Genomic DNA, 13246 nt, shown 5'->3' with positions numbered 1-13246 from the left:
TAATGAGCACCATGTAAGCCGAAATTAATAGTGGAACAATTACAGAGAAACTTAGCACCGCATGCAGAATAGACCTAGTTTCCCAATAGTCCAGCCATGAAAACATGCAGGCACCTCCCTGGCAATCTGATAGATATAGAAGAATGAACAAAGTCAATGCCATGGAAATAACCTGCCTACCTAAAGGTGGTTTCATACAGTATACATATTTTTTTTAACATGTGTGGCTATAGTATCATCCGTTGTAAGCCTCTGTAGGAGGTATATGTTGGGAAATTCTCCCAATGTATACAGTACTGTTCAAAAGTTTTAGGCAGGCATGAAAAAAATACTGCACAGTAAGAATGTTTTCAAACATTTCATACATTTAAATGTATTCTGCAGCAGGACAACCCCAAACATACAGCCAATGTCATCAAGAACTATCTTCAGCATAAAGGATAACGAGGAGTCCTGGAAGTGATGACATTGCCTTCACAGAGACCTGATCTCAATATTATCCAATTACATCAAGAGACAGAAGGATTTGAGCAAGCCTACATCTACAGAAGATTAGTGGTTAGTTCTCCAAGATGACTGGAACAACTTCCCTGCTGAGTGTTTTCAGAAACTCTGCGCAACTATACCTAGAAGACCTTATGATGTTTTGAAGGCAGAGGATGGGCACCCCAAACATTAATTTGATATAAATTTCTCTTTTATTCATTCACTTTGCATTGTGCTAATTGATAAAAAATAAAGTATTAACACTTTTATTTTTCAAAGTATTCTTACTTTGTAGAATTTTTCTCACACCTGCCTAAAACTTCTGCACTGCAAAATGCATTATGAAAGTACCCGAACACTGCATAGTATGACATGAACGAGAAAAAACAAAAGCTGTCTGTGAGGTAGAATTGTTCTTAGATATTGATGACAACGGTGTCCAATTTCTACAGTCATTTTTGGAAAAAAAAAGTGAGAATAGAAGCAAATAAAACTAAAAGGCTGAAAATAAAAGACTAAATAGAATAAGTATTTATAGATGTATGCTTTTACCTATTTCAAGTAAGAATAGCATTTATACCTAAGGGAGGAAACCAACCAATGTGAAAGAGCGTGCAGCCAGACAAAATTCGCTGATGCCCTGCAGCAGTCTGGCACAATAGATTTAACTTCTGCTATCCAGGAGCACTAAGGCTGGTTTCACACGGGCGTTGCGGGAAATGGTGCGGGTGCGTTGCGGGAACATGCGCGATTTTCACGCAACGCACAAGTGATGCGTGAAAATCACCGCTCATGTGCACAGCCCCATAGAAATGAATGGGTCAGGATTCAGTGCGGGTGCAATGCGTTCAACTCACGCATTGCATCCGCGCGGAATACTCGCCCGTGTGAAAGGGGCCTAAGGGTGCATCCACATGGAGTAGAAATGCTTTTCCGTATAGACCTCCTGAGGGAATTCAGTAGACGCAAAATGGATGAGATTTTGCTGTGAATTTGCTACAGATTTGTTGGGAAATCTACCAGCGGAGTGTGTATGTACCCTAATGCTGTGGGAGAAAAGTTGCCATTGCTCTGGGCATCCATTCTGGCAGCACTGCCGATAAGGCATTATTGTACTGGTTGTCCTGCCTGTGAAAGAATCCAGGATTTGCAGCATGCTGTAACTTTTCCCAACAGATGCATCACATGGCATCTAAAGTTGCCCAGCTATTTCCCATAGAAATAAATGGAGAAGCATGGCCGTAACTATAGTCGCCATAGCATTTGCTATGGTGGCCAGAAGTTGGGGGACCCATCAGGTGCAAGATAAGAGCATTGTACCTTTTTGTGGGGAATAAGAATACAGTGGCTTTTTGTTATAATGTGAGTTTTCTGATATACTGTGCTATTATACATACATTTATTAATGCTCCTTATGCTGCTGTTTTAATTTTCTTAGACCAGGTGGTGGGGCCCCTTTTTTTTTGTTGCTATGGGACCCTATGAATTATAGTTACGCCCCTGAGGAGAAGCTACATATAAGTCAGGTATTATATTATTAGTAAGTGTAGCTGCCCAGCTAGGACCTGTCCTAGGTTGCTAGTATAGCTTAGATGTGTATACAGCTAAACCTGCTAATAACCTTAATACAGTTCCTATGTTTATGTGTTAAAGACAAAAGCAGAGTTATTTACTGTGACATCATGTTTTGGATGTCATTTAACTGTTATATATTTTGTGTTCACAGAAGCAGAAAAAGATAATATGCCTTCAATATTCATTTGGTAATGAAAGGTAAGCTCAGTGACACAGCAGAAACAACAGAAAGTATAGTGTTAATCTGTTGTTGCTGAGCAGAAGTCTAGACCAATCACAGCCAGCTTCTCACACAGCAAGAGTTTTCACCAGTCACAGCCAGCCTCACACACAGCCTGTCTGGGAATTCCCCCAGCTCCTGCTGCTAGAATCATTATTCACCAGAGACAGGTGCTGAAGAGACATTCACTCCACTGAGAGCTGAGTTTTATGGGAACACGAGGCCAATAAAGGTATTTAAAACTGTTATATAATGTTCATATTGTTAGTATTGTGTTTAGAACTGTATACTGAACTAGATATATATGTGTTTACTTACAGTTCCACCAATTGCAAACATACAATTGCAAACTACAAAGTTCACAATTCAAATTCCATATTGCAATCCAAATTGCATACAACCATACCAGATCATACTCAACCAATCTGCAAATAGTTACTGCAAACTGCAAACCCAGTTTAGTTAGTAGAACTGTTAGACTCAGATATACCTCTCAGAGAGATCATAAAGTGCTTAAATAACTTAAAGTGAGAGTAAGATACTCAAGAGAGAAATATATCCACCATTTTATGTTGAATGACAATATTGAACAGTTGAACCACCATCTTAATCATACCACCATTTTGTGATATCTTTTCAACACGTGTTATGTACATGGACTATCTGCTGTGGAGGCAGCAGTGTTATATGAAGAAAAGTTGAAGTTAATAAAGAAGTTATTTCAAGCATTTGGTGTGCTCTTTAAACCTACTGTTTCTATAGAACGATGCTAGAGGAATTACAGAGTAATAGACAGTCTGGTTAGACTAAAAGTCAGAGATACCAACATTTTTCTAATGCCACAGCACAAAAGGCACTTCATAGTGCTACGCCTGCCACAGTAAGATTTACAATTTACCTACATTGCCTATTGAGATTCCTTCTAGGAGCCTGATCAGATTGCTGCCAAAGTGTAGCTTCTACACTGGTGGAGTCACAATAACCATATTTTACATGGATGCGACATGTTCTGACCACCACATGCGGCTTCTCTCCAGTGATATCATCTGATCACAAAGGCTGGAGGAGCTAGACCCTAATCACAATACGTCTTCGTCCTGAGATGGGTTTATCCAGTTAAGACAACCCCTCTAATATTCAATGGAACATTAGAAATATATTCTAAAGGCATTCAGTCATTAAAAGAGGATCTCTGTAGCTTTAGTGAAATAACATATATTTATGGACAGTAATATTTTATACTATGATCTGTCAGTTAGAATTGATGCTACGGAAACTTACCTCCATCATTCTGAAGTGCTGGGATAACGGGTAGCAGCACATACTGTAATGATAACATGTCACTGCTGATTTTTATGGTCCCTGATAACAATCCTCCAAAATAATTGATATACCTGCAGGAAAAGACATCAATGAAAGTGGGTGACAACAATCTAAGCTATTCAGCATGGTAAGTTCGGGTTCACATCACTGTTTCATTTTCCTTTCTTCTGATCCGGCGAAGGACAAAAAAAAAAAAACGGATCCTGTATTTTAAGCATCCATTATGCTCAGTTATGCTAATTTTGCACCTGTTTTAGCTATTTCCATCTGAGATCCATTATTTTAGATGGAAAATAATACTTTGTGGAGAATATGGGACATATAGAAAAATCATTGCAGAAGTATAGAAAATCCCATGCTTAATTCATGGCGATATGTAAATAAAAAAATAAAAAAGTTTTAGGATCATTAAAATAAAGCCAAATAAAATATTTAACAAATTAAACATTTTTAAAAAGGAGAGAGAGACTCCATCTAAAACAGCCAGACCTTCTTTAAAACAGTAATAAGATATTCCAAAATGAGCGCGCAAACTAATAAGTGAGGAAAAATTCGACATTAGCCAATTTACACAGAGAGGCTATTAACTAAATTATAGTCCCAAAAGATGAAATTGTTTCCATGTGGTGTAACAGGCTGAGGACTTGCTTTAACAGTCTCTTAAGACGATACAAGTACAACATACATACATCATATTTCCAATAAATTTAACAATTTGCTATAGGAAATATCAGTACAACCCATCAGTTTTATTACAATATATGGCCATCTAGCAAAAAATATATATATCACAATGCTTCTTGGTTTGGGTTAAATTGATCCTTACAAGGCTGGCCAATATAACGGCTTCATTATGTTATGCCTAGTGCAGGGCCACAGGGGATGGTGCGTAACACAGAGATTCAAACAACTGCAAACAGAAGTCATGCAGCGTCCCTTCAGGCGCTGCACTAGGTATGACCAAAATTTCTCATAGTTTTCGGCCTGGATGCAGCACTCTGAATATTCCTAGCATTGTCAGAAAATTTTGACAATTAATCCTATGTTCCCTGTAGTAATCGATGTAAGAGTTCAGACCATTAAAAGTTCAGACAACTATATAAAAATATCGATCAAGAAGATATTCCATTAAAGCTCAAAATAATAAAAGAAAACTGAGAAAAAATTGTGCCTTGAGTTTTTATTGCTTAACAGTTACAAAGTGCACAAATTTCTAGGTAAACAGGACAATTATTGGCCCAGTGATTTGGTCAGGATATTTCAAATATCGCCCCTTGCCTGCTACCCTACTAGGAACTTTTTGGTTGCAAGTGCAAATGAATCTATTGTTTAAATGTAGCCATGTATGGGCTGCTTTTTGCTGGAGATCAGGCAGATAAAAGTAGACTATGTATGAGAATATACTGTATTAGGCTTCTATGATGATCAGAAATTAAAAAGCCTCTGTCGGCATGATCAACCCTAGGGTTGTCATTAGAGATGAGCGAATTGGAGCTGACGAAGTGGAATTCGATCCGAATTTCAGGAAAAATTTGATTCGCAACTAATGCAAATATCCTCACGCTTCATGGTAACGAATCGCAATTTTCCTAAAATGGCGGCTACACGTGTGAGGACTGAGGACATGGGGTAAGGAACTCTGGGAAGGCGGGATCACCTTGCATGCAGAAAATCAGCAGCCAGCCAGCCCTGTGATGTCACAGCCCTATAAATACGGCAGTCATTTTAGATTCTGTAATTTTCCAGCGTTCAGAGTGCAGGGACAGACGTGTGAAGGCGCTAGGGACAGCAACTGGAAAAACCTCACTGTGGAAAAAAAAAGGACAGAAAAAACTATTTATAAGTGCAGGGAAAGGATAGGGAGGAATCATTTCACAGCATCTTAGTGCAGGGAGAGATGTTCGAGGGCGCTAGGGACATTGATAGGAAAGTGATTTACAAGTGCAGGGAACGATTATTTGGGATTCCAAATGGTCATTAGACAGCTCTGTCATTCCAGCTTTTTGTTATTGGGCTGCAAGTGTTATGTTGAAAAGTCTTTAGTGGCTTATATCTTAGTATCCTATTCAGTACGACAAGAAAAATATATACGCATTTCACTTCTGCACTTATTTCTGTTGAAAGCGAATAGGGGCGTATTTCAGTACAACAAGAAAAATATATACGCACTGCACTGTTGCAGTTATGTCTGGTGAAAGCGTATAGGGGCGTATTTCAGTAAAAAAAAGAAAAATATATACGCACTGCACTGTTGCAGTTATTTCTGGTGAAAGCGTATAGGGGCGTATTCCAGTACAACAACAATAATATATTCTCAGTTCACTTCTGCAGTTATTTCTGGTGAAAGCGTATAGAGGCGTATTTCAGTAAAAAAAAAAAATATATATATATATACGCACTGCACTGTTGCAGTTATTTCTGTTGAAAGCATATAGGGGCATATTACAGTAAAAAAAGAAAAATATATACGCACTGCACTGTTGCAGTTATTTCTGGTAAAAGCGTATAGGGGGCGTATTTCTGAACTACAAGAAAAATATATACGCATTTCACATCTGCAATTATTTCTGTTGAAAGCATATAGGGGCGTATTACAGTAAAAAAAAGAAAGATATATACGCACTGCACTGTTGCAGTTATTTCTGTTTAAAGTGTATAGGGGCGTATTACAGTAAAAATAGAAAAATATATACGCACTTCACCGTTGTAGTTATTTCTGGTGAAAGCGTATAGGGGCGTATTTCAATAAAAAAAGAAAAATATCTGGAGGAGGCATCCGCTGCTTCCTCTGCTAGGAGGGCAAGTAGTGATGAGGAGAGTGGCGCAGGAGCTTGTGTTGCGAGCGGTCAGGCTCCTGACCCAGAGACCGTTGAGGAGAACATCAGTGACGTGCAGACACTACTTGATGATGATGACGCCGATTGCACTTTGGAGCCGGGTGCAGAAGGGGCTTCATCATCATCAGGAAAAGAGGGTGGCAGCTTGTCTGTGAGGCAGAGGCTGAGCCAGCTGCCTTGTAGCATGGCTGGGAGCAGCAGGGTTGCAGCAGTTGCAGGTCGGGAGCCAAAAGTGCCTGGGGTAGACCACCTGCTTTGCAGCAGCCTACCTGCCCGGGAAGTAGTGGTGCAGGGGTTCACGGAGGCAGCGGCAGTAGCAGTCAGTCAGTCCGGACTGTTGGGGGAAAAAATCACCTACTCAGCCGTGTGGCAGTTTTTTTATTAAGCTGCCAGAGGAGGTTAACTTGGCCACATGTAGAATATGTGGGCAGAAGGTGAAGCGTGGCCAGGGTGCCAATGTTGGCACTACGGCCCTGCGTCAACATATGCAGCATCGCCATTCAGTGGCCTGGGAGAGCCATGGCCCCGATGTGGTGGTCCAGCCTGCCTCAGCTACCGCTGGCACGCACCCGGTTTCAGCCAGTCAAGGCTCCATCTCAGCCGAAGGGAGCTGTCTGTCATTCCCATCTTCTGCTGGTCCAGATGCTCCTGCTCCTACTCCGCATCAGTCATTCCGTCAGCAATCGATCACCGAAGTGATTGCCAAGAGACAGCAGTATGCGTGCACGCATCCAACGGCGCAGAAGCTGAACGTGCTACTGTCCAAGTTGCTGGTCCTGCAGTCCCTCCCTTTCCAAGTGGTGGACTCTGCACCTGTCAGAGAACTGATGGCTTGTGCCAAGCCAAGGTGGAGAATCCCAAGCCGTCATTTCTTTGCGAAAAAGGCAGTACCAGCCCTGCACAAATATGTCGAACAGAAGGTGGGCCAGTCCTTAAGCCTGTCGGTGTCTGCCAAAGTGCACGGCAGCGCCGACGTGTGGAGCTGTAACTATGGTCAGGGACAGTACATGTCCTTTACGGCCCACTGGGTAAATGTGGTTCCTGCACAGCCACACCAGCAACTTGGCCAGGACACGCCGCTTCCGCCTCCAGGTTGTCACGCCCTTGGTCCTGTGACAATGTCCGCCTCTGCCTCCTCATCCTCCACCGTGTCCTCAGCCTCCACTGCAGGGACAAGTCAAAGTGCCCCTCCAGCATATCACATGTGCAGGGCTCGGCGGTGTCACGCTGTTCTGCACCTGGTTTGCCTTGGCGAACGGAGTGACACAGGGGAGGAACTGCTCCATGTGATGCATCAAGAAATCGAATCCTGGCTTTCTCCGCTTCAACTGAAATTGGAACCATGCTAACCGACAACTGGAAGAACATGGTGTCTGTGCTGCGTCAAAAAAAAGGCTGAGCCATGCGCCCTGCATGGCACACGTGTTCAATCTGGTTGTCAAGCGGTTCCTGAAGTCTTCCACCCATCTGCAAGACATCCTAAAAATGGGCAGGAAACTTTGCATGCACTTCAGCCACTCGTACACTGCAAAGCACAACCTCCTTGAGCTGCAGAACGCCATCCCCCAATATGGGCTGATATGCGACGTTTCCACCCATTGGAATTCAACCCTCCATATGTTGGACTGACTATATGAACAGAGAAAGGCCATCAATGATTTTTTGATGATCCAAGCAGACAGGAGTACTCCACTGTGTAACTTCGATGTCAGCCAGTGGCAGCTAATGCGTGACACCTGCCGTTTGCTCAGGCCCTTTGAGGACTCCACGTTATTTGTCAGTCGCCAGGACTACGGAATGAACAACGTCATTCCACTGCTTCATGTCCTGGAACAGATGCTGGTAACTATGGCTGGTCAGGGGACAGGAGACGTGACGCCTCGATCTCACAGCCACATGAGCCCTGTGGGGGCTGAACTGGAAGAGGAGGAGGACATTGGAGTACAGGCAATGTGTAGCCAAATGGGTGGTTTTTCTACTCAGCTGACAGGAGAGGAGGAGCAGGAGCAGCCAGAGGAGCTACAGGGCGATGAGGAAGACGAGACAGAGGACTCGGACACACCGTGGCAGTATGCAGTAGAGATGGAGACAGGGATTCCCTCTGAGTCACTTGCACAAATGGCAAGATGCATGCTCACTTGCTTGCGTAGTGACAGCTGAATTGTCACCATTCGGCAGAGGGATGACTTCTGTCTCTCCACCTTGTTAGACCCTCGCTACCAGTCCAGAATGGGGGCCTTTTTTACACCCACGGAGAGGGAGGACAAACTGTACTACAGAGACATCCTATGTAGTCAGTTGGCCGCTGCGCCATCATCCTGTCACGACTGTGACTGATCCAGACAGGTCTGGGAGGAGAAGGTCGCAGCGACTTGCTACTCGCGATAGCTTGTGAGTTTGCTCCGTGGTTCAGGGTATGTCATCCAGGTTTTGCCTTGTGAACCTTTTTGTCCTGACTGGGAGTTTGTAGGCATCCTTCTCAGGTGAGTCCTGTCTGCCACTCCCAGCTACTATATTAGTTTCAGTTTCACTTGCAGTCATTGCCAGATATAGTCCTTACTTCCAGTGCTACTCTGACCTTGGAAGGAGATCGTTTGATGGTGTTGCTGTGGAGCTCTTGTCCGGCGTGGACTGTCGTGTTTGGGATCGCCTTCTCTGCTCGTGACTGGATAAGTCTATCTCTGCTGTTGTTTGTTTGTTGCTGTCTTCCCCTGTTGTTTTCCTAGACGTGAGTGATGGTGACTAGCACTCCCATCGGCCTTTCCCCAGTCCAGTCTTGTTAGGGCGACTGAGGGTTTAGGCATCCTGCTCGCCGCACGGGTTCACACCCCGTCTAGGGTATCAGGGCAGACAGGTGCCAGCTTAGGGTTAGTCAGGGGTGGCCATTCTATTTCCCATCAGTAGATAAGGGTCCCCCTTCCCCTCCGTCTGGTGCGACACGACTGCTGCTGGGCTAGCGGTCGTGACACATCCATTGTCTCGCAGGTCTGACCGGGACCTCTGCGCTCACGTTCAACTGCAATGGCTTCTGGGGAGGGGTCAGGTGGCAGGAGCAGTACCAGCTCCATCAGCAGCAGCCTGAGTTTACAATCACTGATGAGTAGCTTTCTTCACCCGCATAGTGAAGAAACTACTCACCAGCAGCAGGTTGACCTGGAGCAGGACCTGAACCAGCAGGTGGTGGCATACTTGGACAGCACCCTGCCACCCAACATTAAAGATCCGCTGGACTACTAGGTAGCCAAACTGGATTTGTGGCCGCAACTAGCAGAGTTTGCCCTGGAAAAGCTGTCCTGCCTGGCCAGTAGTGTGGCATCAGAGCAGGTTTTTAGTGCAGCGGGGGCCATAGTTACCCCAAGGAGAACTTGCCTGTCCACCAAAAATGTGGAGAGACTGACCTTTGTCAAGATGAATCATGGGTGGATCAGCCAGGATTTCCAACCACCAATTCCGGATGCATCAGACTAGATCATCCATGGTGCAACACCAACACTTTGATAAAAGAGACCGGTTTCTTCTGGCTACCTGCCTCAGCTACTACTCTGATGCTGCAACCCGCCTGATGCCACACATCTGATGCCAAGTGCTCCTTATTTCACCCACCTTCATCAGCGGGTTCTGGTATTGCCACCCACCGCCCCACTCTGTTACTGGGTCACTTTGTGGTCTCCTGATGCAGCTGCTGCTGCCATCTCCAAACTATGTCACCTTGCCACTCTGTAGTATCCTGCTGATGCTGCTGCTGCTACTGCCATGTCCTTACTATGTCACCTTGCCATTCTGTGGTCTCCTCATACTGCTGCCATATCCACACTATGTCACCTTGCCACTCTGTGGCCTCTTGATGCTGCCGCCACCTCCAAACTATGTCACCTTGCCACTCTGTGGTCTTCATGCTGCTGCCATCTCCACACTATGTCACCTTGCCACTCTGTGGTATCCTCCTGCTGCTGCCATATCCACACTATGTCACCTTGCCACTCTGTGGTATCCTGATGATGCTGCTGCTGCTGCCAACTCCACACTATGTCACCTTGGCACTCTATGGTATCCTCCTGATGCTGCTGCTACTGCTACTGCCGTCTACACATTATGTCATCTTGCCACTATGTGGTCTCCTGATGCTGCTGCTGCTGCTGCTACTGCCATCTCCACTCTATGTCACCTTGCCACTCTGTGGTCTCCTCATGCTGCTGCCAACTCCCCACTATGTCACCTTGCCACTCTGTGGCCTCCTGATGCTGCCACCAACTCCAAACTATGTCACCTTGCCACCCTGTGGTCTCCTCATGCTGCTGCCATCTCCACACAATGTCACCTTGCCACTCTGTGGCCTCCTGATGCTGCTGCTGCTACTGCCATCTTCACACTATGTCACCTTGCCACTCTGTGGTCTCCTCAGGCTGCTGCCATATCCACACTATGTCACCTTGCCACTCTGTGGTATCCTGCTGCTGCCATCTCCACATTATGTCACCTTGCCACTCTGTGGTCTCCTCATGCTGCTGCCAACTCCACACTATGTCACGTTGCCACTCTGTGGTATCCTCCTGATGCTGCTGCTACTGCTATCTACACATTATGTCATCTTGCTATGTGGTCTCCTCATGCTGCTGCCATCTCCACACAATGTCACCTTGCCACTCTGTGGCCTCCTGATGCTGCTGCTGCTACTGCCATCTTCACACTATGTCACCTTGCCACTCTGTGGTCTCCTCAGGCTGCTGCCATATCCACACTATGTCACCTTGCCACTCTGTGGTATCCTGCTGCTGCCAACTCCACACTATGTCACCTGGCCACTCTGTGGTATCCTCCTGATGCTGTCAACTCCACACTATGTCACCTTGCCACTCTATGGTATCCTCCTGATGCTGCTGCTGCTGCTGCTACTGCCATCTACATATTATGTCATCTTGCCACTATGTGGTCTCCTGATGATGCTGCTGCTGCTACTGCCATCTCCACACTATGTCACCTTGCCACTCTGTGGCCTCCTGATGCTTCCGCCACCTTCAGACTCTCTCATTGTGCCATTCTGTGGCCTACTCATGCTACTTCCACCTCACCACTATGTCATAGGGCCACTCTGTGGACTTCTCATGCTGTTCCCACCCTCCCCAATTCAAGACTGGGCCGCTATTTTGCCTTTCGGCCTGGCTAACATAATTATTTATTTGACCTTTCTTCTGATCTGTCAGTATTAAGGAAAAATGAGACGCACAACGGATCCTGTCTGTGTAGCAGCTGTAAGGCCTGTATGGTCCCATCATATTTGGCTTATGATTTGGTAGCCAAAAGCAGAAGTGGGTACAAAACACAGGACATACAAATATTCCATTCACGTGTCATCTCTGTTTTACATCCACTCCTGTTTTTTTGGCATTAGCAATACTGATGGATTATTGAGCAAATACTGACCGAGCGAAGGAGTATGCTCCACAGACTGGATCCGTTTTTTGTGGGTTATTGTTCTGACGAATCAGAGGAAGGGCAAAATAATCAGTAACGTCAACACAAACTTACTGCTGACACCCTCTCCACTCTGTCCGGGTGGGCCCCACTTGTATAAGCGTGTAACAGAACAGGTTCTGTAGACATCTATGTGGAATCAGCTGGCGACAATGTAAAAGGTGTGCGCTTCTTCTTGGTGCAAACATCGACCTGTAAGGCTGAGTTCATACTTGAGTTATTTGGTCAGTGTTGGACCCGTGACTGCCCAAATAAGTGAAGTGTGCAGTGATTCTAAGAGCGACGCCTGTCATGTGCTTGTCATACTGACTCACAGTATTGTTTTACTACCACCGCACACTCCCTATGCGTGTTACTGCAAGGCGCAGTGTTCTACACCCTAAAGGCTCTCTGCACCTGGAAATAACTGTTTTTTTACGCGATTCGCCACGATTAAATTTGGATCGAAGCAAATTTTTCAGAAAAATCTGGCGAACCGGCCAAATCGAATTTTTTAAAAATTCACTCATCTCTTGTTGTCATAGCATAATACCTTTCTTTTGTCCGTATGCTAAACAGCTGTAGAGATAAGTGTTTGTTTTTATTCATATGCAAATTAGCAAATTCGAGCACCAGGGGGCCGGACTGAGTCCTTGGAGCACTGCTTTTGTAATGCCCCTGTGCTCTGTACACTTACCTCCTCCCTTTCATAGCATGATATAATATACACTACTTATAGCCTAGCAGGTACAGCATTACTTTCATCAGACTATTTTGCCATACACATAATATTTGTATTTCTATAAATTTTATTATTTGTTAAATGAGGGAGAAAAAATTAACTGAAGAAAATAAATATTTTGGGATTTGAACCTGAGACCATCTATGTGGAATGCAAAACACCTCCAGGCTATAGTCCTACCATGTTGAGAATAGTGGTTTTCTACACTTAGAAAGCTAATAAATATTACTGTTTTCTTCACAGTTTCTTCACAAGCAAAACAAAATGGTTAATAGGTTGGAAAGCCTTTGTGCAATGTACCTGGTTCTTCACCTTCACATTAACAATAAAAGGTTTGCAACCATTAAGCATGAGTTGCAATATTAGCACAGGTTGTTGAAGGTCTTACGATATCTCACAAACCTTGGGTGTGAATAAAACATTTGCTGAAGTCTGCATATAACACTATTGTATATCTTTACATGGGAATCAGGTGACCATACTTGTGTAGATGAGGTCTTAGAATTGGCAAATGTCTCAGCAACCTTTGACATCGACAACACATCTTTCCAAAATGGTTGGCTTAAAGGGCAGGTACAAGACAAGATAAACATGGCTACTTCCTTCCAAAGT

General features: G+C 44.6%; 1 protein-coding gene across 3 annotated transcripts in view; it reads right to left on the bottom strand.

The window, feature by feature from the left end:
• TNS2 (tensin 2) overlaps nucleotides 1-13246 on the bottom strand; it is a 186609-nt gene that overhangs the window by 40775 nt on the left and 132588 nt on the right. For all 3 annotated transcript variants that reach the window (XM_040425785.1, XM_040425787.1, XM_040425786.1), the window contains exon 12: nucleotides 3563-3675. In XM_040425785.1, coding sequence (XP_040281719.1) covers nucleotides 3563-3675 — 113 coding nt within the window. The remainder of the gene's footprint in view (nucleotides 1-3562; nucleotides 3676-13246) is intronic.

Source organism: Bufo bufo, chromosome 3 (genome assembly GCF_905171765.1).
Source record: "Bufo bufo chromosome 3, aBufBuf1.1, whole genome shotgun sequence".
Taxonomy (NCBI): domain Eukaryota; kingdom Metazoa; phylum Chordata; class Amphibia; order Anura; family Bufonidae; genus Bufo; species Bufo bufo.
This window is presented reverse-complemented; position numbering and strand designations above follow the sequence as displayed.